The sequence below is a fragment of the Aethalodelphis obliquidens genome, unplaced genomic scaffold (genome assembly GCF_003676395.1).
Source record: "Aethalodelphis obliquidens isolate GAN/ISIS:26980383/991018 unplaced genomic scaffold, ASM367639v1 scaffold4, whole genome shotgun sequence".
Taxonomy (NCBI): Eukaryota; Metazoa; Chordata; class Mammalia; order Artiodactyla; family Delphinidae; genus Aethalodelphis; species Aethalodelphis obliquidens.
The window spans coordinates 65,232,240-65,259,979 of record NW_020837948.1 but is presented as its reverse complement, the minus strand read 5'-3'; the positions used below and the strand labels follow the sequence as shown (position 1 = coordinate 65,259,979).

Below are 27,740 nucleotides of genomic sequence, written 5' to 3'. Positions count from 1 at the left end.
TCTCAGTCTGTTTCTTTTTCTCTTCTTCTTCTGGAACCCCTATAATTTGAATGTTGGTGCATTTATTGTTGTCCCAGAATTCTCTGAGACTGTCCTCAGTTCTTTTCATTCTTTTTTCTTTATTCTGTTCTGCAGTAGTTATTTCCACTATTTTATCTTCCAAGTCACTTATCCGTTCTTCTGCCTCAGTTATTCTGCTATTGATCCCTTCTAGAGTATTTTTAATTTCATTTATTGTGTTGTTTATCATTGCTTGTTTCATCTTTAGTTCTTCTAGGTCCTTGTTAAATGTTTCTTGCGTTTTGTCTATTCTATTTCCAAGATTTGGGATCATCTTTACTATCATTATTCTGAATTCTTCTTCAGGTAGACTGCCTATTTCCTCTTCACTTGTTAGGTCTGGTGGGTTTTTATCTTGCTCCTTCATCTGCTGTGTGTTTTCCTGTCTTCTCATTTTGCCTATTTTACTGCGTTTGGGGTCTCCTTTTTGCAGGCTGCAGGTTCGTAGTTCCCGTTTTTGTTTTTGGTTTTTGGGGTTTTTTTTTGCGGTATGCGGTCCCCTCACTGCTGTGGCCTCTCCCATTGCGGAGCACAGGCTCTGGACACGCAGGCTCAGTGGCCGTGGCTCACGGGCCCAGCCACTGTGCAGCACGTGGGATCTTCCTGGACCGGGAAACGAACCCGTGTCCCCTGGATCAGCAGGTGGACTCTCAACCACTGTGCCTGCAGGGAAGCCCCCCGTTGTTTTTGGTGTCAGTCCCCAGTGGCTAAAGTTGGTTCAGTGGGTTGTGTGGGCTTCCTGGTGGAGGGGACTAGTGCCTATGTTCTGGTGGATGAGGCTGGATCTTGTCTTTCTGGTGGGCAGGTCCACGTCTGGTGGTGCGCTTTGGTGTGTCTGTGTACTTACTATGATTTTAGGCAGCCTCTCTGCTAATGGTGGGGTTGTGTTCCTGTCTTGCTAGTTGTTAGGCATAGGGTGTCCATCACTGTAGCTTGCTGGTCGTTGAGTGAAGCTGGGTGTTGGTGTTGAGAAGGAGATCTCTGGGAGATTTTCACCATTTGATATTACATGGTGCTGGGAGGTCTCTTGTGGACCAGTGTCCTGAAGTTGGCTCTCCCACCTCAGAGGCACAGCACTGACTCCTGGCTGCAGCACCAAGAGCCTTTATCCACACGGCTCAGAATAAAAGGGAGAAAAAGTAGAAAGAAAGAAAGAGGATAAAAGAAAATAAAATAAAGTTATTCTAATAAAAAAATAATTATTAAGAAAAAAAATTTTTTAAGTAAAAAAAAACAAAAGAAAATCAGACAGATAGAACCCTAGGACAAATGGTGAAAGCAAAGCTATACAGACAAAATCTCACACAGAAGCATACACACTCACAAAAAGAGGAAAAGGGGAAAAAATAATAAATCTTGCTCTTGAAGCCAACCTTCTCAGTTTGGGATGATTCGTTGTCTATTCATGTAATCCACAGATGCAGGGTACATCAAGTTGATTGTGAAGCTTTAATCCGCTGCTCCTGAGGCTGCTGGGAGAGAGTTCCCTTTTTCTTCTTTGTTCGCACAGTTCCCGGGGTTCAGCTTTGGAATTGGCCCTGCCTCTGTGTGTAGGTCGCCGGAGTGTGTCTGTTCTTCGCTCAGACAGGACGGGGTTAAAGGAGCAGTTGATTCGGGGGCTCTGGCTCACTCAGGCTGGGGGGAGGGAGGGGTACGGAGTGCGGGGCGAGCGTGCGGCGGCAGAGGCCAGCATGACGTTGCACCAGCCTGAGGCGCGCCGTGCATTCTCCCGGGGGAGTTGTCCCTGGATCCCGGGATCCTGGCAGTGCAGGCTGCACAGGCTCCCCGGACGGGAGGTGTGGAGAGTGACCTGTGCTCGCACACAGTCTTCTTGGTGGTGGCAGCAGCAGCCTTAGTGTCTCATGCCTGTCTCTGGGGTCCGCGCTGTTAGCCGCGGCTTGCGTCTGTCTCTGGAGCTCCTTTAAGCAGTGCTCTTAATCCCCTCTCCTCGCGCACCGGGAAACAAAGAGGGAAGAAAAAGTCTCTTGCCTCTTTGGCAGGTCCAGACTTTTCCCTGGACTCCCTCCCGGGTAGCTGTGACGCACTAACCCCCTGCAGGCTGTGTTGATGCCGCCAGTTCTCTCCCTGCGATCCGACCGAAGCCCGAGCCTCAGCTCCCAGACCCGCCCGCCCTGGCGGGTGAGCAGACAAGCCTCTCGGGCTGGTTAGTGCTGGTCGGCCCTGATCCTCTGTGCGGGAATCTCTCCGCTTTGCCCTTGGCACCCCGTGGCTGTGCTCTCCTCCACAGCTCCGAAGCTTCCCCCCTCCACCACCCGTAGTCTCCACCCGCAAAGGCGCTTCTAGTGTGTGGAAACCTTTCCTCCACAGCTCCCTCCCACTGATGCAGGTGACGTCCCTATTCTTTTGTCTCTGTTTTTTCTTTTTTTTTTTTTTTTTTCTTTTGCCCTACCCAGGTACGTGGGGAGTTTCTTGCCTCTTGGGAGGTCTGAGGTCTTCTGCCAGCCTTCAGTAGGTGTTCTGTAGGAGTTGTTCCACGTGTAGATGTATTTCTGATGTACCTGTGGGGAGGAAGGTGATCTCTGCGTCTTACCCTTCCGCCATCTTCCCCCTCTCTCCTCTGATTACTGTGTATTTTGGTTTTTACTATTGTTGTCTATTACCAGGAAAACACCATAATCCTGCATCAGCTCCTCCCACTGCGGACGAAAGTAGCCAAACTGCTCGGCTATAGCACACATGCTGACTTTGTCCTTGAAATGAACACTGCGAAGAGTACAGGCCACGTAACAGCCTTTCTAGGTTAGTCTTCTTTTCTTAATCCCTTGTATATTGCCATTTCTCTTTTTCTGTGACTGTTTTGCTGCATAGTACCAACTTGACAGAGAGCCTCAGAACTTAATATGCCCTTGAGAACATTCTGCTTTTCATTCATGCAAGAGAAATGTATTGGTCACCTACTATATGTTAGATACTGTGCTTGGCCCTAAGAGTTGCTCATTGTTTATATTACTGTTATGGTCCTTGCTTCATTCTATTTGTATCTTGATGGGGATTTTTATATTAATTTCTAAGAAGATGTCTAGGGACCTACAGAGAGAGGATTAGCCTGTTGTATGAAATAAGCTGACAGGACATAAATGAAAATAGAGCATATAGAAACAAAAAAATATTTTATATTCCAGAAGCCACTTGTTAATGCATAAAAGAATATAAAATAATAAGCATCAAAATTGTTATCTAATAACTATCTTCACATTCATTTAAAATCACTTTTTCATTAATCTTTTCAAAACCATAGAGCTTATGTCCATGACATTTAGTCAGTGACACTCTATCACCCTTACCCCTCTCAATCTCAGTGTCACTATTCCAAGTCACTCTGGTTTTCTTTTTCATTTTAGTGAAAATGGTTGAATAACGTAACCGTTGCAAAAATACTAATTTTTGTTTTAATCTTCTCTAATCAGAGTTTACCAGAGTATGATTTATTTTTTAACTTTCTCATTGACCCCTTTCAGAGTTTATTCACCTTTAACAACTAGTGTATAATTTTATTAGCTTAAAGTTGGAGATGATTAATAATGTGTCAAAATCAGCATGCAGCCTGCACTTTAGTCCTCTGTGTTCTCTATGGCCACACCTTGAATTATTAATGTATATGCTGACATCACATATGACATGTAGCAGGTGTTGCACAAATAGTAGCTATTCATTATTATATAATTCATTTATTCATTCATGAGACATTTATGAAATAACTGCCCTGTATTAGTGTGCGTGCTACACAGTTGGACTATAGAAAGGGCTAAGACAAGGTTCTTTACTCAATGAATTTTCCGCTGAGCGGAAACAACAGAGATGTGAACCAGTAATTGCCATCTGTTCTGATGTATTGTATACAAGAGATTGGCTTGGGGAGTTAATAGTTTTGGTGAGAATGTTTCCTTTAGTGGTGATTGTGTATACTGAAAATTTTCCTTAACAATACCTCATTAACTTAATTTTTTAAAAGCAGTTTTCTCTCTAATCAGAATTACATCTCTCTATATCTTCCATCATTTTCCTCTTTTTGTTTCACAGCACTGCTCAAGCTGCTGCCTTCACCTCACACTATGGGGATTCCCCTTACAGAAGCAATGCTTTTTATCTTACATATGTAGCAAATTGTGGAAAATAAATACATAATAAAAGCATACTCCTTTAGCCAAATACAGTGCAATAGTCAAAAACGAACCACAGTGTTAAATTGCAGTATCCATCTAAAAAGTAGAATTGCCATGTCCAAATAGACCTTCTTCATAGGAATGGGATAGTGATTAACTAAACCCATGGCTCTCAAAGGCGATGAACAGTTTTCAGTAATTCTGACCTCAGGTCACACCTGATTTGTTTTCCCTAGATCTCTGAGGAGCCTAACCTCATTGAAGAATAATCACATACATGAGTTTAGTTTCACTACCGCTTCTTTCCCTGAATTATAATGTTCTTAAGGCAGAGTTCTCTGAGATAAACTTCAGCTTTGTTGATGATGTAAGGAAGTTGTGGCCTGATTTGGGTGGTGCATAAAAAAAAAAAAAAAAAAGAAGAAGGGTGAGGAGCCATAAAATAAATTACCCTGAAGAGAACAGCAGTGCTGTCATAATAAAGCCTGCTTTCCTCTCTCCCTCCCTCCCTTCCTCTCCCCTTCCTTCCACCCTTCCTTCCTTCTTTTTTCCTGATGTATCTGTATTGAGTGTGACAAAGGAGGAAGCACAATGCTAAAATACTGGTGGTATGTATGAATATGCCTGCTTCCAAGAGCAATGGATTGCCAACTTTTCCCTCTCCTCACAGATGATTTAAGCCAGAAATTAAAACCCTTGGGTGAAGCAGAACGAGAGTTTATTTTGAATTTGAAGAAAAAGGAATGTGAAGAGAGAGGTCTTGAATACGATGGGAAAATCAATGCCTGGGATCTATATTACTACATGACTCAGACAGAAGAACTCAAGTACTCTGTAGACCAAGAGATCCTCAAGGAATACTTCCCAATTGAAGTGGTCACTGAAGGCTTACTGAACATCTACCAGGAGCTGTTGGGACTTTCATTTGAGCAAGTGACAGATGCTCATGTTTGGCATAAGAGTGTTACACTTTACACTGTGAAAGATAAAGCTACGGGAGAAGTATTAGGACAGTTCTACCTGGACCTCTATCCAAGGTACTGAGGATCACCGTGTTGGAAGGGACCTTAGGGATTCAACTCCTACCCAGATTAAGATTCTTGTCTTTCATAATTCTCATATGTGATTCCTAGTATAGGGATTAAAAATGTGGGATCTGAAGCCAGAATGTCTGGCTCCATCACTTACTAGGCAGGTTACTTAATTTTTCTCTGCCTCAGTTTCCTTACCTATATTACAGTCCTATGAAATGGGAATACCAATCATACCTGCTTTGTAAGGTCGTTGTAAGGACTAAAATGGTTAATTACATGCAAAGCTTTTAGAAGACTACCGAGCACACAACAAGTGCTTAGTAAATGTGAGCTGCTATTATCATCACTATTATCATTATCATCATCATTATCTAGGATTGAACCTGGGCCCACGGCAGTGGAAGCACAGAGTGCAGACCACTGGACTGCCAGGGAATTCCCTGCATTTCTTAATTTAAAATTGACTTCAGAATGTTTATTATTCAGGTGATCTGTCTGCCAGTACTCTTAAATCTATGTCCACTCCCTTCAGTCTGGCTGAAAGGCAGCACAGTATAAAGGAATAGCAAAATCTTGGCGGTCAGTCAAACTTGAGTTGGAATGCTTGAGTGACATAACCTTTATGAGTCTCTATATCCACCTCTATTATATGGGAATGGTGTTTGCTTTACAGGTTTGCTTTGTGCATTAGACTATATATGCTAATCACCCAGCCTGGGCATTCAATCAGTAGTAAGACTTAAAAATATTATTATTATTGTCTCTGTAGCATGTAGTAACTATGTACTCCACAGTGTTTCATCAGACATGAAAGGATTTGGATTACTTTCTCTGTAGGCTGCTTTCTAAAACAAAGCCAGCTTGTTGCAGTTTTACGAACTAGGCCAGAGTAAATTATATCAATAGCATCTCTCTAGATCAGCAGCACATGCAACTTCGTAACCTACTGATTTTGCATGACTTCAGGAAGGAGGCTGGTTAACTATTGTCAACCAGACAGGAGGCAGAGTTGTCTGATCCCACTGCTTTATGGACTTACTTTCACTTCTGTTATGATCTAAAAATAAACCCATGTCAAATTGGATAAGTCTATTTTTAATTGAAGAGTGTCAGGATACAGTTTTAGGCCAAGAATTCTTTCAGGGGAACTCCTTCAGCATTGGAGCCTCCTATAACTGTCCCCGGATTCTCTTTCCATGGCCAAAGATAGCAAGTCTAGCTACCCCATCCTGCTGTTTCTTTGCCAAGATATAACTGGTGTCTTTTGTGCTCAGAGATCTGGCCATTGCTACCAGCACTCAGGTATGGGGACCAGAGAGTGATGTTTTGTGAGGGTAGTGACCTAGTTAATATTCACTTTCTGTCTCCTGACGTGCTTGCTTCTTGTTTTCTTTGTCTACTTGACTCAAAAAAAAGGATATTTGTAGTAGATTAGGAAAGACCAGTTTCTTCTTTTTTTAAATCACGTATCAATTTTTATTCATCAAACACTGAGATTGTCAAACAACAGGAAAAAAACCTCTAATGGTTCCAACATAAGATTGCCAGGTAAGGGCATCTTTTAAAATCACCATCATTTTGGGCTTCCCTGGTGGCGCAGTGGTTGAGACTCTGCCTGCCGATGCAGGGGACACGGGTTCGTGCCCCGGTCCAGGAAGATCCCACGTGCTGCGGAGCGGCTGGGCCCGTGAGCCATGGCCGCTGAGCCTGCGCGTCCGGAGCTTGTGCTCCGCAACGGGAGAGGCCACAACAGTGAGAGGCCCACGTACCGCAAAAAAAAAAAAAAAAAAAATCACCATCATTTTATAAACACAACGTAGAAAAGACATACTCTCAGAGTAAGGAAACCTCTGATATTAAATAAATCAAATTTATTTTTTAAAAAGAAAGATAAAAACCCCTCAATGGCACTGATTTTTAAATTGGTCGAAAGTCCTTATGGTGTTTCATAATGGACCAAGATATATAAAATATAACAGGATAAACACCTTGCAGATTAGTTTGTTTTCCCCGGTAAAATAATATTTATAGATCTGTTTACCTGTTTAAACAATTCAGTCTAACTACATGAAATTATTCCAGAAACACTGATGGGCCCATTGAACATCCAGAGGCTGGACTGGCTGAAAATGTTATCAAATTCAGTGCACGGTTTCTGGTGTACATGTCCCTGGGTTCTCTTCCCTTCTCTCCCCTCCTCTGTCTGCCTTCCCTTCCCATGTCCCTGCTCACTCCTAGCTCAGCCTGACACAGTTCTTTTCTGCTGTTGTTGTTGTCATTTATTTATTTTTACTTATTTATTTTAAACAGACTTTATCTTTTAGAGCAGTTTTAGATTCACAGCAAAACTGACCCTAAAGTAAAGAGATTTCCTGTATATCCCCTGCCCCGCACACGCACAGTTTCCCCCATTATCAACGTCCCCCACCAGAGTGGTACATTTGTTATAACCTACGTTGACACATCATTGTCACCCAAATTATATTTGGGTTCACTGTTGCTGTTATACTTTCTTGGGATTTGAAAAAACATATATAATGTGTATCTACCATTATAGTATCATACAGAGTAGTTTCACTGCCCTAAAAATCCCCTGTGCTTGGCCTCTTCATCCCTTCCCCCACCACCCCAGCCCCTGGCGACCACTGATCTTTTTACTTTCTCCATAGTTTTGCCTTTTCTGAAATGTCATACAGATGGAATTATACAGTATGTAGCCTTCTCAGATTGGCTTCTTTCATTTAGCATTATGCATTTAAAGTTCCTCCATGTCTTTTCATGACTTAATAGCTCATTTCTTTTCTTTTTAGCACTGAATAATATTCCATTGTCTGGATATACCACAGTTTATTTACCCATTCATCTACTAAAGGACATTTTGGTTGCTTCCAAGTTTTGGCAATTATGAATAAAGCTGTTATAAACATGTGCAGGTTTTTGTGTGGACATAAATTTCCAGTCCCTTTGGGTAAATACCGAGGAGTGCAATTGCTAGATTGTATGGTAAGAGTATGTTTAGTTTTGTAAGAAACCACCAAACTGTCTTCCAGAGTGCATGTACCATTTTTGCATTCCCACCAGTGATGAATGAGAGTTTCTATTGTTCCACTTCCCTGTCAGCATTTGGTGTTGTCAGTATTCTGGATTTTGGTCACTCTAATAGGTGTGTAGTGGTAGCTCGTTGTTTTAATTTGCATTTCCCTGATGACATATGACGTGGAACAACTTATCATATACTTGACTACCATCTCTGTATCTCCTTTGAGGAGGTGTCTGTTAAGGTTTTTGGTATATTTTTTAATCTGATTGTTTGTTTTCTTATTGGTGAATTTTAAGAGTTCTTCGTGTATTTGGATAACAGTCTTTTATCAGATGTCTCTTTTGTAAATATTTCCTCACAGTCTATGGCTTGTCTTATCAATTTCTTGACAGTGTTTAATGAAATCCAGCTTATTGATTTTTTTTCTTTCATGGATTGTGCCTTCAGTGTTTCATCTAAAAAGTCATTGCCAAACCCAGGGTCATCTAGATTTCCTCCTACATTATATTCTAGGAATTTTGTAGTTTTACATTTTGCATTTAGGTCTGTGATCCATTTTTGAGTTATTTTTTGTGAAGAGTGTAAGGTCTGTGTCTCGACTCATTTTTTTGCATGTGGACTCCTAGTTGTTCCAGCATCATTTGTTGAAAAAAAAGTCTGTGCTCCATTGTCTTTATCTGTGCCTTTGCCCTTTAGTCAAAGAGAAGTTGACTATATTTATAGAAGTATATTTTTAATTTCCAAATATTTGGATATTTTCCAGCTAGCCTTCTGTTATTTCTAGTTTGGTTCTGTTATTATTGGAGAATGTACTTTATATCCTTTGAATTCTTTTAAGTTGTTTTGATTTACAGCCAACATGTAATTAGTCTTGGTGAATGTTCCATGTGCACTTGAGTATTTGTTTTGTGTTGTTAGGTTGAGGGTTCTGTAAATGTCAGTTAGGTGAAGATGACCAATAATGTTGTTCAGGTGTTCTATATCTGAGCTGATATTCTCTCAGCCTGTTCATTTAATTACTGAGAAAGGAATGAAGTCTCTAAGTGATTTGTCTATTTCTTCTTTCAGTTCTGTCGGCTTTTGCTTCATGTATTTTTTTTAATTGAAGTATAGTTGATTTACAATGTTGTGTTAATTTCTGCTGTACAGCAAAGTGATTCAGTTATACATATATATACACGATCTTTTTTATACTCGTTTCTATTATGATTTGTCACAGGATATTGAATTGTTTAGTATATTTTGAAGCTCTGCTTTTAGTTATACACATATTTAGAATTGTTATATCTCCTTAGAGAACTGTCCCCTTTATCGTTATATAATGTTCCTTATTATCTTTAGTAATATTCCTTGTTCTGTTTGTCTGCTATTACTATAGCCATTCAGCTTTCATCTGATTAGCATTTGCAGTGTATCTTTTTCCATCCTTTAACTTTTTACCTTTGCCTTTTTATTTAGAGTGGGTTTCTTATAGACACTGTACTTGGTGCTTGCTTTTTTATCCACTCTAATAATGTTTTAATTGACATGCTTAGGAAACTTACATTTAGTATAACCATCTTACTTTTTGTCCCATCTATACTTTCCCCACTTTTCTGACTTCTTTTGGATTGATAGGTTTTTTTATGATTTATTTTTGTCTCTACTGTTGGCTTATTATTTACATCTCCTTTTAATATTTTTAAATTAAAAAATTGCCTAAGGGTTTAAAGTATATATCAATATCTTCAATCACAGTCTACCTTCAAGTTATATTTCTTATCATTTGTGCTATCGTTGGCCTACATGTTATTTTCACATATGCTTAACACCCAGTGCGTTGTTAGTATTATTGATTAGTCAACTATTATTCACAGCAATTCAAAATAGATTGTAATATATCTTCATTTATTATATTTTCAGCACTAATTGCTTTGTTGTTACAAGTTTAGAGTGGTATCACATCCCTTCTGCCTGAAGAACTTCCTTTAAAATCTCTTGTAGTTCACGTCTGTTGGTAATATATACCAGTTTTTTTGAGAAAGTCTTTCCTTTACTTTCTTTTGTGAAATGTATTTTTTACTATTTATAGAATTCTGGGTTCACAGGTATTTTCTATCAGTACTTTAAAGATGGCATTCCATTGTCTTCTGGCTTGCAGAGTTTCTGACAAGAGATTGGCTGTAATTCTTACTGTGTTCTTTTTGTGTTCTTACTGTGTTCTGTACTGAGTTCTTTTCCTCTGACTGCCTTCAAGATTTTCTCTTTGTTCCTCTCTTTCAGCAGTTCCATACACTTAGGCATATGGGATAATTGTTTCTTTTTTCTTTTATTGGTTGTTTGCTTTGTATTTGTCTTCCTTGGTGTTCTTTGAACTTGTTGGATCTGTGGTTTAGTGTTGTTAATTTTGGAAAGTTCTGAGCTATTCTTTTGGTTTTTGGGGGGTTTTTTTGGCCCACACCACACAGCTTGCAGGCTTTTAGTTCCCCAACCAGGGATTGAACCCAGGCCCTCGGCAGTGAAAGCGCAGAGTCCTAACCACAGGACCACCAGGGAGTTCCCTAATTTTGGAAAATTCTCAGCTATTCTTCAAATATTTCTTCTATCCTGTTCTCTATTCTCCTTCTGAAATTCCACTTACATATATAATAGATCATTTGATATTGTCCTGCAGCTCTTGAGTCTTTGTTTGTTTTGTTTTGTTTTTTGTTTTTGGCACCCTTTTAAAAATCTTTGTGTTTTAGGGTAATTTCTATTGGCCTATCTTTTGGTTCAGTGATTCTTCCCATGGCTGTGGGAAGTCTATCAATGAGACTATCAAAGGCATTCTTCATCCCCATTACTGCGCTTTTTATTTCTAGCATTTTCATTTTATTCTCACAGTTTCCAGCTCTCTCCCAAAATTATCCATCTGACTGTGCATTTTCCTCCAAAACCTTTAACATTTAAGTTATTGTAAATATTCTGTCTGATAGCTCCAACATCTTTGTCATATCTGAGTCTATTTTTCTTGCCCTCTTTGCCTCTTGACATTGTGTCTTTTTTCCTTGCGTCTCCATGTGCCTTATAATTTTTTTTTAAGTCAGACACTTATATAAGACAGAAAAGACTAAGGTAAATAGTTTTTATACCTGACAGTGGGCACATATGTACTTCTGCTAGGCCTTTAATGTGAGTCTTTAACTCATTCCATTTAGTAGTTGAGCTGGGTTTGGACCTTGTTATTGCTATGGTTAACCTCAGTGAACCCAAAGCTTCAGATTCCTGTATGTGTTTAGGATGAGAGCTTATTTGCCAGAGTTTTTCTCAGTGTCTGTGTTCCACTTAGTTTGAGGTTGTTCATTTGTGCTGTGCCTTAGAGCAGGTCTCTTTTCATGCTCTTGTTCCTCTCCCTGCAGTAGACTGCTATTGTTTATTACTGGATGCCTAATAGCCTGGAAAGGTGGGGTGGGGGTCTTTTCTGTTCAGTCTTACCCTGGGTCTGAGGAGTAGACCTATATACTGATACTGCCCCACCCTCAGTTGTAGGTCTGGGCCCAGGATGTTTTCCTGCCCTACCTTCAGGAGTAGAGTGTTTTTTTGTGTTACCATCCCCCCAGCGGCAGTGGGTTTTTACCAGTTTTCTTAGGGCAACAGGGTTTGTTGCCTTTCCATGAGAAGTTCAAGGCTCGTGTCCACTAGGAGAGAGGTGAAATGGATCTAGGCAATGCTCCCTTCCACCAGGCTTGCATCAGCACTGATTCTTTCCCAGAGCTCTCATCCTGCCCCTGTCTTTTTTGTGTGTACTCAGTGAGGTCTAAGGAGAAGACTCTGCAAATGGATGCAAAATTTCCCTTATCTAATAACTCCTAGTGGTTCCCTATTTTTGCTGGTTCACCATCAATCTTTATCAATTTGTTAAAAATTTTCTTACTGGTGTCTGCAGTGTCTGCCCCAGGTTGAAAACAAACAAACCAAAAACCCAAAAAGTGCTTGTTTCCTTTCTCTTTCTCCTTGGAGGCATCTGTCTTAGATGGATTGTAGGTTGGTTGCCCTTCAACCTTCACTTTCCGATGGGTTCAAGAAAAGTTGTGATTTGCAAATTGTCCAGCATGTTGTTGTAAGAATAGGAGCAATGCCCTTTTCAGCTTTCTACATCTTAATAGGAAGCAGTAAAAAGACTAGTTTGTTTTTGTTTTTATTTTACCTGAATAACTTCAGCAGGAAAAAAGTTATGAGTCGCCAAGAAAAGATAATACAGAAAAAGATATGCAAATCAAAACATCAAACTAAAAAATTCACACTAAACCTGAATGTACGTTCATGTTCTGAGCAAAGAAAAAAGGAGGAAACCTATCCCTGTAATAAAGTCTAATGGTCCATAGCTTTTGAGAGCTACCATCACTGGTATCACATTGTCCTAGAATAGATGACTTTATAGTATAATTTATGCTTTTTCCAAGGCTAAATAAAAGCATTCTGTTTCAAAAAAGGCCTGTCTGGCTTATAAAAGGAGCTCATTTAATTATGAGTACTGATTCTTCCCTCCTTGAATAAAAGAACAATATTACTGTCTGGATTTTAGTTTTTATCAGTTTTTTTTAATCAATTTTAACTTTAAGGAAAAACTACCTAGTAAGTCAAACTCCATTATTTCACTTTTGCTTCAGCACTATTTAGTGTTTATTGACTCTATCTTTGAAGACAAAAAGCAAGAGCTTGTTACAATAAATTGGACATTCAGCTGTACCCTACTTGTGGTGTATATTCTTAATTCTTATATTAAGATTTCAACAAAAGAAACCTTGGAAATATAACTCATATCAAGTGATAGTGGGGTTTTTGTTTGTCTAGTTTTCGTTGTTTCATTTCAACAAAACATCGACCCACTTTGTAAAATGTTTCAAAGCATCTCCTGTTATCAAATATGGTTAAATGACTGAGAGAGGCCATGCCAATGTTGTTGCTAGAGAAGAGTGTTTGTATCTCACCAACTGTGCTTCTGGTTCCTTAGGGAAGGAAAATATAACCACGCAGCCTGCTTTGGTCTCCAGCCTGGCTGCCTCCTGCCTGATGGGAGCCGCATAATATCTGTGGCTGCCCTCGTGGTGAACTTCTCACAGCCACTAGCAGGTCGTCCCTCTCTCCTGAGACACGATGAGGTGAGGACTTACTTCCATGAATTTGGTCACGTCATGCATCAGATTTGTGCACAGGTGAGTGATTTTTTTTTTTTTATGGTAGACCTACTAATTGCTTTTCCAGATTTTTTTTCCACCAATGTCAGGTTTCTCAACATGTTTCTTAACATGTTTTCTCAGAAGCTGAACATGTTCAAAAATTTCATAGGCCTTCTGCAGAAACACGAAATTTTTCTTACTATGTTTTCACAACATACCTTTACTCAGAGATTGATCCACTAATGAAAGAGCTTCATTGAATACTACCCTATGAAAAAAAAAGAAAACTGTCATTAAGGAAGGGTTACAAATACTGTGTTTTTTCCTTTCAAATCTTTTCCTCATAGGAATTTGGTGTAAGCTTCAGAGATAAACTGTGCTATAATCTGTCTTTTCTGCTTATTAATGCTTTGTTTAGTTCAATGGTTTTCAATCATCCAGACTCTGTACTCCATTTTTAATAATAAATATTTTGTAACACCTTCCTTTACTAGCCTTCAATTAAAATCACAGATAGCACGGTATAACCATGGGGAGAATTTACTAAGAAAGAGAATGTGTGTGTGCAGTGGATTGCAACTAATTTCTCTTTATTTTTAAAAATGAAAAGTGTATTTATTCTAAACTTTGTAGCATAGTCCAGTAAACTAGGCCCACACTATTCTAGGATGAACCATATGAACATGCCAATATTTAACCGCTGTTGACATACGAAAACATCTAGTTCAGTTGTTCAGCCTAACAGTTTAAAAACTGATATTTACAGAAGTAGAGGGACAGTTTTCCAAATTTGAAATCTCCATGCATCTCTAAAGATGAACTTTTTAGAAATAACCTCTTTATCAGAATAGTTTTAGATTTACAGAAAAGTTGCAAAGACAGTACTCCTCACCCTGTTTCCCCTACTGTTAACATCTTATAGTACATTTACTACAACTAAGAAGCTAACAGCATTGGTACAGTACTCCTAACTAAACTCAACACTTTATTTGGATTTAACTAGTTTTTCCCTAAAGGTCTTTTTCTATACAGATAATTTTTTTTTAATCTATGCAATATCCTCACTGCATAAAAGAAAGCATTTTGTTTATGTTTTTCAAATTGTAATGCCTGGGCATGGCTGTGTAGTAAGACATAAGGAAGTAGTCAGGTTATACGTGAATGACCCCGAATCTTGCAGCAAAAACTGCAGACTGATACTTAAGCGGTTTGTTTTGTCCATTCAAGTCCAAGAATGGTATAGCCAGTTGTCAGATTACTATAGATTAGTTCAGATTGCTATTAGTTCAGATTGCTATAATTAGTTCAGATTGCTATAACAGAATACCATAGATTGGGTGACTTAAAAATAACAGAAATTTCTCACAGTTCTGGGAGCTGAAGTCCAAGATCAAGGTGCTGGCAGATTTGATGTCTGCTGAGGACCTGCTTTCTGGTTCAGAGATAGCACCCTCTCACTGTGTCTTCACATAGCGGAAAGGAGCTCTCTGGGATCTCTTTTATAAGGCACTAATCCCAGCCATAGGACTTCACCTTCATGACTTCATCATCTCCCAAAGGCCCCACCTCCTACCATCATACTGGGGGTTAGGTGTCAACATATGAATTTAGGGGTGGGACACAAACATTCAGGCCTCAATAGTGACATGATTTTCCAAAATGGTGACTATCTCTTGGGACACTTCCAAATAGAAAGTAATCTTACTTTGATTTACACAATTGATTCTAGTAGTTAGAGTCTTGGAAACTTTAAATGTGCAAAAAAAATTTTGTAAAAATATGTGCAATGGAGTTAGTTTCTAGGCTCACTTAATTACAGATTTTTCATTGATATGAATGTCCAGCAGGGCATATGAATGACATGCAGAATAGGGGACAATTTTTCATTGTCTTGACATGTGCAGTTCAGTCCTGGACATCCAGCATCCCACCCCCAGAGCAGCCCCTAATCATTGTAATAACCAAAAATGTACCCACTCTTTTCCAGAATACTACTATCACTTTTGTTAAAAAAAAGTATTTAGTTCTTTCAACATTTTATCTTTACATCCTGGTGTTTCCATGTTTTATTTTAAAAAACAGAGGGGACTCCGGTATGAATCTATTCAGATAAATAATTCCTAATATACTGATATAGCCATTTCTACTCTCTGTTTAATCCAAGGAAAATAAAGCTTTCAGAATAACCTAAATTTTCTTTCTTAGGTAATTTTAAAGTCTATTTTCACAGCAGTAGGTTTCCTGAAATATTTATTTTCCATCAGTGTTCATTCTATGACTGACATTTCCTTTAATTAGGATAAGTCTAGGTTCCATTTCTCTCAAGTGTTTTTATGAATAATTTGGGAAAGTCAAATATTTTTCTTAATTTCAGACTTAGGTTACTTAGATTATCTAAGATCTTAGTTATGTATTTGTACACAGATAAACAATAGTCTGCTTTTAGAACAGTGGATCTTAACTTCTTTGGATCTGAGAACCTATGAAAATATGACTTAAGCTATAGATACCTCTTCCAGAAAAATGCACTTTCACTTATACAGTCAGATTTCTACCTGGAATTTCAAAGGGCACACCGACCCCCTGAAGCCCAGACCATACTGAATTCCAAGTTAAAAACTGGGTTAGAGCAGTTTCCTCCTTTATTTGGATGTTGATTATCAGCTAGTGATTTCTGAGGAAGTAATTTGGTGTCTTAATCACATTTATTAAAATAATACTGATCCTCAGATAGGGTTTTCCATGCTTTTGATGCATGTTCTTGTTTTCAAACACAGCCCTCTTATAACCTTAATATTGTATGCTTATCATGTGTTCACGGTACAGTTCTCTACAACTCTTGTTATTCTCATTATTTCTTACATTAATTTTGATTCTTTGAAATACTCATTTTAGTACTGGAAAATAACTGTCCTGGTATTATTTCATTTTAAAGCTCTGTAACTCATGAATGAAATGTATATACATATATATATATAAATGAACTATATATGAGTATATAATTATATATATGACCAAACATATATATGACTGAACTACACACATGAATATATATGAATCAGTATGTATACTGATATACTGATGATAATATATATACTGATATTCTGCTGATAGCATATTTACTGTTGATCAATATATATACTGATGAATGAAATATATGTATGTTTCATATATACACATATATATGAATCAGCTATATATATGTACATACAATTATATATATGACAACTATACATATGAATATATACATGAATCAGTGTATATACTGATGATGAATGATGTCTCTTTCTTGAAACAGTAGATTATATTCAATTCTTAGAATTTGCCTAACCTCCTTCTTGAACACGAAATGTGTCATACAGATGAATGGTGTACTAGTACAGTCCCTTACCTGGTCATCACCTAATGACATAATCTTCGAAAAATCTCTTGTCTGTCTGTTAATCCTTTCAAATGTCCTGTAACGTTTTAAGATCTTTTAAAGTAATGTATTTGAAACCAGTGATCACTGCTTTTGTCTTAAAAGTAACAGATGCAGATCCATATATTTGCAGCTTTATAATGATTTCAAAACCTTTTGTACTGACCTAAAGTAGATGGCAGTGAAAAAGGAGTTTAATAGTTTCTGTGTTCAGTAATACTTCTGACTTATCTGAGAAATATATAGTGAATTTATAAGTTTGCCATACATATTCAGTAGATTGGTTTTAAGATATGGCAGCCAAGTGTTTGAGTTCTCCACTGTGGCAGTTTGCAAGTTTGATGACCAGAAGAGCTTGCTAGAGCTTGTCATAGTAATATTTAAATATGTCAGCAGGAACATCCAGTTTTCAAACATGTAGATGGACTAGTTCAAGGTGTCTACTATCTCATCATTCAAGAGAATGAGTTTCACTCATATTTTTGTGTTTACACTACAGCGTAGATAATTTTGAAGATAGCAGTCAGGAAGTGGCATCCTTAGTATCTGTTCCTGTTACATGGCTTTATTGTGGTTTGGGCGTCAGTAATCGCTGGACTTTCGAACTTCCTGTAGAAAAGAAGAGTAATGCTTCTTAACAGCCTCCATTGTGATGTCTCTGTGTTGGTTGTGCATTAAGAGCAGTAATGAGTTTTGGACTGTTAGATATCGTTATTTTAAAGCAACACATGAGAACCACAATAAAGCCTTATTAAAGTGAAAGAAAAACTTCACATTTCAAATAATCTGTTAATTTCATCTAAAGACTAGTAGAGCATCTTGTCTGCTTTAAATATTGTGGACTAGATGCTGTTTTAAATAAATGTAGCCTATGTCAGTTAGGAAGGCACCCTAGTGTTATGAAAAGAGCACTGGATTAAAAATCATCCGTGTATTTGTAGGCCTGGCTATGTGACTTTTGGCACGTTTTCTGACCTCCTTGGGCCACCTCTTTTTTCTTATTCCTAAAATAAGAAACAACAACAGTTCTCATATCTGCTTCCCTAGAGTGCTGATGAGATTAAATAATGTGTGGAAAGGTACTTGGGAAAGAATAAAGTGCCATACATGTTTGAAGTGTTCTTGTAACTATGCTTATATATAATTCAGCTCTTTTGAAATCAATAAGTAGCATACAGGTCATAATTTGAGACGGGGGAAAAGATTGCCATGAGGAAAAGCACTGTCACTTCAGATTTTAAAGAGTTCACAAATGCTTACCCTCCACGGGTTTTGGGTGAAGATCTGTGGAAGGTGATTGGAAAACATCACATTTGTATTTTTGTTTTGTTTTAATGATTACCTGCTACTTAGAAGTTTGATTCCTGGAGCTGGAGCAGAATGAGCACTTTATTTATGTATTTATTTATTTTTGAAAGTATCCTTTTTTTTTTTCTTTTTGTCCGAGCCACACAGCTTGAGGGGTCTTAGATCCCTGACCAAGGATTGAACCCGGGCCTTCGGCAGTGAGAGCACAGAGTCCTAACCACTGGAACACCAGGGAGTTCAACAGAATGAGCAGTTTAGAGTATTGGCAAAGGTGGAAGATTAGATTAGAAAAATCTTCTGCAGATAATGTGTTGCTTCACGTGTCTTAAATGATGGTGGTAATACTGACCTGTGGAACTATAGGGCTGTTGTAAAAGTTAACAAAATGTTATTCAGGTTCTCTTTATTACTGTTTTCATTGCCAGTGATTGCTAGGTATATGTGCAGTTAAAAGTATGACCTTTAACCTTCTGTTTATAGCAAAGCCTAGGAGACAGTGGCACTTTTTTTCTCCAATGACTTGTTACTTAAACTTCATCATCCCCGGATTTAGGGGTAGATCAGACAGGGGACATGGAATGACTGCTAAGAAATCAATAGGGGATCATCTCAGACAGCCAAGGTCCGCTCTCCTGAGCCCTGTTCTTTTTCCTCAGCACAGTACACTTATTGACTTCAGCAACTGCCTTTTCTTTGAGCTGAGATTTGCTTTCATGAAAATAACACTTTAGTTGTAAATGCTAAAAGCAACCAGTCTCAATTAGAACAATAACCCATATAGGATTTGGTCTTTAAAGCTTGCATAACTTTTTGTGCTTTAGTTTAATAATTTTGCTCCAGCTCTCACTGTGTTGTATCAATTGAGAAATTAATCTCTGTAGCATCAAGTCATTTGTTGTAAAAATCTATAACGGAGTATATTTTAGGCATCCAACTGTCTGTTTTAAAAGATAATATAGAAAAGTCTCATAGTTTTAGACAACTTTCTTCCTCTCGAGAACTTCTAACTAAACAGGAATCTAGTTTACCTTGTTTTCTAGGCTTTTATTGTCAAAATATTTCCTGCAGCAATAATGCTCATAAGGTACTGTATTCAACACCATTGAATTATTCGTGTTGAAAACTGTATAAAGTACTTCTTGGGTTCTTTGGAACATACAGTTGAAAACTGGGGAGTGGTATTTGCCGACTGGTCATCAATGAGTAATGGAATTCAACAGCCAGGCTGTTTTGCACGTCAGGCCCCCATCAGGCTGCTGGATCCTAAGACTTGCCCATGGTTTCCCTGTGGACGTACACAGTGACTGACTGTGGGTTCCTTAGCATGTTCAAATTTAGTCATTTGCTGGAAATTGAGCTTTTGGATTTTGTAAGTTCTTTGTCCTCCTCATTTGAAAAATATTTAAATGGTATTGCCCAAAGGGCACACGGAGAAACAGCATGACTTTCGGGAAATTAGTAAGCAGTAGAGTTATTTTTAGCTTTTACTCCTAGCAAACATTTCCTTTTGTTCTTTAGAAGACATTGTTGATCTGTTCATTCATGTGCTGTGCCCTCTCCCCAACTACAGGGTGGCTTCAGAGAGAATAAGCCCTCTCTTCTCTACTCTGCGTGACAGAATTGTGTTAATTCTCATTTAATTTTAACTCATGAGTTATTCATTTGTTCATGTTTTTCTAGGTTCTGAAATACCACTGCCACCACCAAATACACACATACATTTTATTGTTATTTGGGGTTGATTTTCCCTCTCATCAGCAAATACTAACCAAAAAATGTTCACACAAGCAGGATATACAAAATTTATATTTTTTTCAAAATATTGTACAGTGATAGTTGATGGTGTGATTTTGTCTTTATTTACTTATTTTACAACTATAATATTTAGAAAGTTATGCAGTTAGTATTACAGAATCCCAAATCCAGGATAGATGGTTATAGAGGCTGGCCTTTACACCTCAATCTCATGTGTGAACTTTGAAAAATCTTCCAGTATATAGAGGAAATCAGATTTTTAAGGAAGCACACTGAAACCTCGCTTTTACTATTCACATAAAGGCAAGTTTGATATAAGACTAGATCCAAGATGATTTCATCAATTTGTCACATCGTAATTTAGCCTTTTTTTCTTTGATTTTTCTCTGAGATAGAGCGGTATAATAGCATTTGTGGTTAAAATTGGGGTTCTGTAGTCCGACCACCTGGTTTAAAATCCTAGTTCTACCATTAATCTCAGTATACCTCAATTTCCTTATCTCATAAATGGAGATTACCGTGCTTTATACAGTTGTTTTGGAATTTAAATCAGATAATCCATGCAAAGAGCCTAGCAAAATGCCTGACATAGTAAAGTCTCCATAGATGTTGGCTATTATAATTATTGTATAAAATTATTTTATCTATCATGTTGGATGTAGTTATTTTTAGAAGATTATATACAAGAAAGTGGCAAAATACTCAGTTTTCTGGAGCCCTTGACTCTTTACCTGTAAGAATTTTTTATGGGGATAAAAAATTATTTACCTGTCCTCAAACAGAGTTTACCTCATTCCAGTGCCTAGTGAATTTAGTTTCCCTTGGCCCTTCAGTAGTTGCAGCTCTTCATATCTAGAATCAGCACAATTATAATAGGAAGTCAAGCAAAACATTTTTTTTCATAAAGAGAGGAAGGCAGAATGTGAGGTGGCGTTGACATCTGTGCCTCTGCCCTGGGCCAAAAACAGAATGGTTATTTGCTTCTGATTTGGCAACCAGTCTGCTGCCTTCTCCAGTGGTTAAGTCGCCTTCCTTTCCCTTTCTTCCATTTAGAGCCCCAGGGATGATGAAGTCAGAGAGAGAAGACTGGGATGTGAAGCATCTAAATAGGGAAACAGGACAGAGGTTCAGGGAAAGATAACAGAATAACCCCCATTCTGCTGCTGACCCAGTTGGGTAAATGCTAAATATTCCTCTGCCAATGGCAGTTTTACATGAGTTCTCTGGACGGTGTGAAGGTTGAAAAACACCAGCCTGTCTAGTGAATTCCCATCTTTCTACTCAAGAGCTTTCTAACATCTGATTCAACAATTTACTAAACTTTCGTTTTTTAAATAAAACTTTTTTTTTTAACGCTTAGCCCACACCCTCAGAATAAGTCCTTTATTTTTACAGTGGGTACTTTAACTTCTGAGTATATCAGTTGTTTCTCTTTTCTCATAGCTGCATTTAACTCACCTCACTTGCCAACTATTATAGTGCTAAATCCCACTGAAGGGGCTTCTTGTTTTAAGGTAACATCTTCTACCCAATCTGAGAGGTACAGCTCTGGCTTTCTACAACACGGTTGTCTTAGAAACACTTATTTAAAGTTTAGAACACGAAACACCACACACATGAAAAGGGCATCTGTCTGTAATGTTGTAATTTAACTCTTTAACTGATTTAGATGGAAACTTGAGTAGTTAAATAATAGACTGATGAATGCCCCAGAAAGGCATGTATTGAGTAAACAAAGATATGCAAATAGAAAGGGGAGCTAGGGAGAGATTTGTCTTAGATCTCTTGGATCTCTTCATTTTTAGTGGGAAATTCCTTTCGGGTTTTGTTTTGTTTTGTTTTGGGTCTTTTTGGCTGCCCTGAGTGCCTTGTGGGATCTTAGTTCCCCAACCAGGGATCGAACCCGCGCCCTCAGCAGTGAAAGCGCAGAGTCTTATTAACTGGACTGCCAGGGAATTCTAATGGGAAATTCTTTTAAAATATTTTTACTTTCAAAGCTTAAGGCTTCTTTTAACTTAGACTGATTTTTTTTTCAGTTATGATTTCTTAATGATTGTTCCAAGTGTGTTCTGTGATTCAAAAGAATGAAATATTAGTTTAATAAAGGGTATTTGGGGGTTATTTTTCAGGCTGCTTGGCTACTGTGTTTTATTTTCAATATAAATTTGAGGTTATCCTAACCATTCAAAGAAGTAGTTGACTCTGATTCTGATTTAAGTTTTGGTGAGTCTTAATTATAATTCATCATATATGTAGTTTTCATTCAGTGCTTTTTAAAAAAGACCTTTATGTTTACTTTTTAGACCGACTTTGCACGATTTAGTGGAACAAATGTGGAAACTGACTTCGTAGAGGTGCCATCACAAATGCTTGAAAATTGGGTGTGGGACGCTGATTCCCTCCGAAGACTGTCAAAACATTATAAAGATGGAAGCCCTATTACAGATGATCTGCTTGAAAAACTTGTTGCTTCTAGACTGGTCAACACAGGTATGACTTATAATTTTAGAAAATAAACTAGAATTGCTTAATGGAGAATTGGTGGCATCTTTTTTCTTTTTTTCTTTTTTTTTTTTTTTTTTAGGTAAGATGTGGATTTATTTAGAGAGATACACATTCCATAGACAGAACGTGGACCGTCTCAAAAGGCAAGAGCGGCACCAGAGCATGGGGTCGTCTCAGAAAGTGAGAGCGGCCATGAGAGAAACACACTCCACAGACTGAGTGTGGGCCATCTCAGAAGCCAAGAGGCCTGCTGCATCTTCTTCTATAGAACTTATTTCGTCTTTTGTAATGATAGTACCCCCAGAGTGTTAATATGAGAAGGGAAGACTGCTAAGTATATTGGAATACTGAACCCTGAAATTATGTCCAAGAAAAAAAAATACATCTTTTAAATCTTAAATAGAATGAGATGTCTTGCTCCGATTTTGCAATGAGTACTACAGGAATCAGTTTTTGAAATCTGTGATGTATGATTAGAACACGTAGTTCTCTCTTCTCCAAAACATGTCCAACATTCTTATGTTATTAGGTCTCCTGACCTTACGCCAGATTGTTTTGAGCAAAGTTGATCAGTCTCTCCATACGAACACTTCGCTGGATGCTGCAAGTGAATATGCCAAATACTGCACAGAAATTTTAGGTGTTGCAGCTACTCCAGGTACGTAAATACGATCACTAAAAGTTCACGCTTCCTGTGAAGCACAGGGTATACTCCTAACACTGCCAGAGAAGGTAGAGTTTGTCAGGCAGTTTGCCTAATATAATTTGCTTCTGATTTCTGAAATCAGACCATGACTTTCAGGTCAGCATACTCTGTCCTCAGAGTTATCCTGTCCAAATGTGCTTGACGGGGAGGCGGCGCCAGCTTTGCAGCATTTTAGTGTGATCAGGCGTGAGCAGTCGGCCTCCACCCCAGAGCAGAGAACGCCACTCCTGTTTGGCAGCACCGCCTGGCTCTGCCCTCCCTGTGTGCACCATGACTTCCCTAGGGTTTCGGTAAGATGTTGCCAGAAGGGGCAGTTTGAGAGAAAGGCGCAAGCTTCTACCTTGTGTCTGATTCTGCTTCTGAGGTCAGTTAAGGCAGTTTGACCAGCAGTTTCTAACCTGGTATTATTTATGAGATTCGTGTGAGTGGGTGGGAGATGCTCAGACATATGCTATGTTACATTTATATTTGTATATTTTAAGCAAACATGTAGCTGTACGTGTATACGTAGTTGGAAAGGTGAGTTTTTTCTATCAAAGAAATTGTTGTTTAATTGAATCAGTCACATTTATACCCATATTAAAGGTCAGAATAGCCCATTGAGTTCATCCAGGCTCCTCGCTTCCTTTTGTGATCTGTTTCTAGTAGGCTGAACAGCAACTTTGTGCCTCAGGCCACTTGGACAAAATCCTTTTGTAAAGTAGCCCTAGAGGTAGATTGAATTGGTAAGACCTTTTTAGCTCTTCATGTAAAGAGTTCTTTTTCAGTAATTATGAACCTCAAATAAGTGCCATACTGATACTGTTTCAGATATAAATAGGTGTGACAAAGAGTAGGCTTAATATTATTAGAGTATTTGTAAGACACATATGTGTCTAAGGGATAAGAAAGGAGCGAGTTGTCTGATAGGTGTGGACAAAACCTCTGAAACTATTGTTAGGCATTCCAGAGCTTAGGGCCGAAACCAGCTCTGAGGCGGAGCTGTCATAGGAGAGAAGTATGTAAACATCTTGGCCAACGGCACCCATAAACGCAGGGAGTACTAGAGGTGAGGACCTACCACTGTCTCCTCCCACAGCTGGACTCCCCATAGGGAAACCTTAGCTAGCTGAGACCCTGCTATTTAACATTTGCCATCACACTGATTGAAATGTATCTTTCTTTAAAGGCACAAATATGCCAGCAACTTTTGGACATTTGGCAGGGGGATATGATGGCCAATATTACGGATATCTTTGGAGTGAAGTATTTTCCATGGACATGTTTTACAGCTGTTTTAAAAAAGAAGGGATAATGAATCCAGAGGTATTGTATTTTTTTTCCTCCTTTTGTTACTTCTGTAGTTGCCCCCTCCCCTTTAACTCCTAGTAAAAAAAAATATTTATTACACCTAGACTTTTAGAGTAAGAGATCTGATAACAAATCTTAACTTGAAAGTCTGGCATCTTCTCACATCATCATACATCATTAAGTTGCTTTGTGTAAGTGATTAATCCTCTAAGTTAAAGAAAAACCCTACTGCATTTTCTTGCTTATTAACATTCCAATATATTGCATAATTAAAATTCAAAGCTTTGTTTATGCATTTGAGCATTTATAGCTGCCAGTTTTGTCATGTGCCATACAGTGTTTTAGTTTTATAGGAGGTTGGGAAAGAAAGGTAAACTCCTTCCTGATATAAATGGTCTGCCTATGTTTTGATATACTCTACACACTTTCATTATATATTTGCTGTGGAAGGCACCCTTCTTTCTGTGATTGGCATGCGCCGCCTACTACATGGTTTGTAACCTAAATGCCTTTAAGTAATTTAAGCTGCTTCATTAACCTGAGCCATTCCTTTCTGAGTACAGTGAATTCACTGCCAGGTGGCTGCCAGCCAAACCTTCCTGAGTTACAGTCCCTCACAGTCTCCACTCTTGCTGAAGACTCAGCTGTCAGATTATTTCTAGGGCTGATGGATTTTCCAGTGTGTTTTTCATTCTGTTTTATTTAGAAATTAGAAGAACAAATTATCAAAATCAGGTTCTCTGTGCTTATTTCAACCAACTGATCTGTTCTCCAGACTTTATTGCATACTACCTTACACATATGCACTGAAAGACATTGATGTAATTTGGGCCACCGTCCCTTCCCCCAGCCCTTCGCCCCCAAAACACCACCTCCAGGACACTTACATTCTATAGACTAACCTTTCCAATCCCTGCATCTTCAGTCCCACCCTACCCAGGCTGTTAGGTCCCTGTAAGTCTCTTTCTATTCCCTGGCCACCCCACTTAAAACGATCAACCACTAACTTGTTCTCATAAATACCCTGACTCCTGCATGACCTTCAGCCAGTGCCCAGCCCTGGATTCCTCTACCATCTCATTTAGAGATGGTGACCTTGGAATTCAGTCTTCTGGGGAAGATCTTGCGGCTCCACTTAATGCCCCACTGCAGTCATGCTGTCGAACTGCACTGGACGCCCAGTGTGACTCCACAGTCCTGCTCTACTTACCTTATTGGGGTCCCCACCCTCTCTCTCTCTCTCAGCAAATGCTCTCTCCTCTCTACTAAGAACATTAAGATTATTGACAGTGAGTACCTTCATCTTTCTTTCTCTTTCTGTACTTCAATATTTATCTTCTTTCCTCCTGTCTCAGGAGACATGTCTATAATACTAAGACTTACTGGTTTGCCATCTCAGGAAAAAAACTTACCACTGACTCTGATAATTTCAGTGCTACTACTCAGTTGTTCTTCCTTTCACAGCCTACTCTCTTGGTGTAAGAAACAGTTTCTGCAAACCTCTGTTTCCCGGCTTTTGCCTCCACCAACTGAACTGGAAAGTTACCCTCCCTCCAGAGTTACCTACTACTGATGATCCAATCGCCAGCTCCCAAAGGCCCTCATCTACCTTTTGTTTTACTTTATGCTTCTTGGTATTCCTCTCTTTGTCACAGCCCTTAGCTTAGCAAACAAATCCCTCTGCACTTCCCAGAACTCGCAGTGTGTCAGCCAAATTTGTATGTTCCCTTGTGTCTTTCCTCCTTCACAAATTTATTCATTGTACTTCTTCCACCTAAAACGTATGCCTTCCTTGTCTGTGCCTCTCCAAAATCGTACCATTCATAAAGGCCCTATTCAAATGAAATCTTCCAGATCATCGAAACCAGAAGTGATATTTCCATTCTCTGAACAGAAGAGTGAACTTGGGCATGGGGTAAGGGTTTCAATAAGCTTTTTCTTGTGTCTGGAATGTTTAATATAACTATTATACAAAATGAAAAAAATCAGGTTATAAAATATTTTACACCATAGAATGCGAATTTTGATTTTAAAATATGCATTCAGGAAAAAAAAGTACATCAAAATGTTGTCAATTGTTATCTCTGAGTGGTAAGTTTCTGAGTATTAAATATTTTTCTGTACTTTTTATGGAGCTTTTTCATATTTTTACATAGAGCATGAATTATTGTAGAAATCAGAAAACAATGTTTAGAGAGACACAAGGTCCAGATATGCAAAGGTACAATTACGACCTCCACTCACTCTTAGTAGTTGGCGAGGCTTCCTGGCGTAATTGCTACAGCACCTCTTTCACCGCCCCTGGTCCGCTCACATGACTACATCCCCAGGAGCCTCCACTGTCTCCTCTCTTCTTCCCGCTGTCAAGGTAACAGCCAAAGTACTGATCCCAGTGGATCCCAAGGAACTTGCAGGTCCAGCAGGAGCCATCCCTGCCATTATGCTTCTATGTACCTCCTTTTATCTCAGGCTTCACAGCTTGGCAGGCAGCCAGGCTACTCTTAATTCAGACAAAAGGGCTGGGTTGAATGTGGAGAAAGCAAGATTCCCTACAACTTGGAGTTGTTGCCTTGTGAGGTTAAAAACAGTTTTCAGTTTTACTAAAATTCTGAATTCAGCTGTACTATGTATTATTACTCATCTTATGCCAGGAAGCTGGCTTTAATCCCTTCTTTTTTCCTTCCTATTAAATACTCTGGAATATCGTCATTTCTTGCTCCCCTGCTGTCACAGCAATAGTGAGTCTGGCTCCAGTGGCCAAGGAGAATCCCATTGCACCCATCCTCACGCTCTTCACTGCAGTGGCAGTTATGGGAATAGCTTTTTATTTTTTTATTTTTTAAATTAATTATTTATTTTTGGCTGCATTGAGTCTTCATTGCTGCACGCGGGCTTTCTCTAGTTGTGGCGAGCGGGGGCTACTCTTCGTTGTGGTGTGCAGGCTTCTCACTGCAGTGGCTTCTCTTGTTGCAGAGCACGGGCTCTAGGCGCACGGGCTTCAGTAGTTGTGGCTCGCAGGCTCTAGAGCTCACGCTCAGTAGTTGTGGCGCACAGGCTTAGTTGCTCTGCGGCATGTAGGATCTTCCTGGACCAGGGCTCGAACCCGTGTCTCCTGCATAGCAGGTGGATTCTTAACCACTGCACCACCAGGGAAGCCCAGGAACAGCTTTTTAAATAGCCATTCTATACCCTCCTACAGTGTACTGCTTGTTTGGTTTTGTTTTAATTTTTTTTTTTATTTTTACAAATGTTTGCTCTAAAATAACACCCAATATACACAATTTAAATATCCATTTATTTAAAATTAACACTTTGGAATAACAATCCTGTTCTACAAAAAACTTCAGTCATTATTACAA

The 27,740-nt window shown here is 38.8% G+C and overlaps 1 protein-coding gene across 6 annotated transcripts in view; it reads left to right on the top strand.

The window, feature by feature from the left end:
• Positions 1-27,740, top strand: part of NLN (neurolysin) — a 100,475-nt gene that overhangs the window by 63,974 nt on the left and 8,761 nt on the right. For all 6 annotated transcript variants that reach the window (XM_027100985.1, XM_027100986.1, XM_027100990.1 and 3 more), the window contains 6 exons: positions 2,685-2,820; positions 4,855-5,221; positions 13,231-13,432; positions 22,184-22,370; positions 22,915-23,043; positions 24,260-24,396. In XM_027100985.1, coding sequence (XP_026956786.1) covers positions 2,685-2,820; positions 4,855-5,221; positions 13,231-13,432; positions 22,184-22,370; positions 22,915-23,043; positions 24,260-24,396 — 1,158 coding nt within the window. The remainder of the gene's footprint in view (positions 1-2,684; positions 2,821-4,854; positions 5,222-13,230; positions 13,433-22,183; positions 22,371-22,914; positions 23,044-24,259; positions 24,397-27,740) is intronic.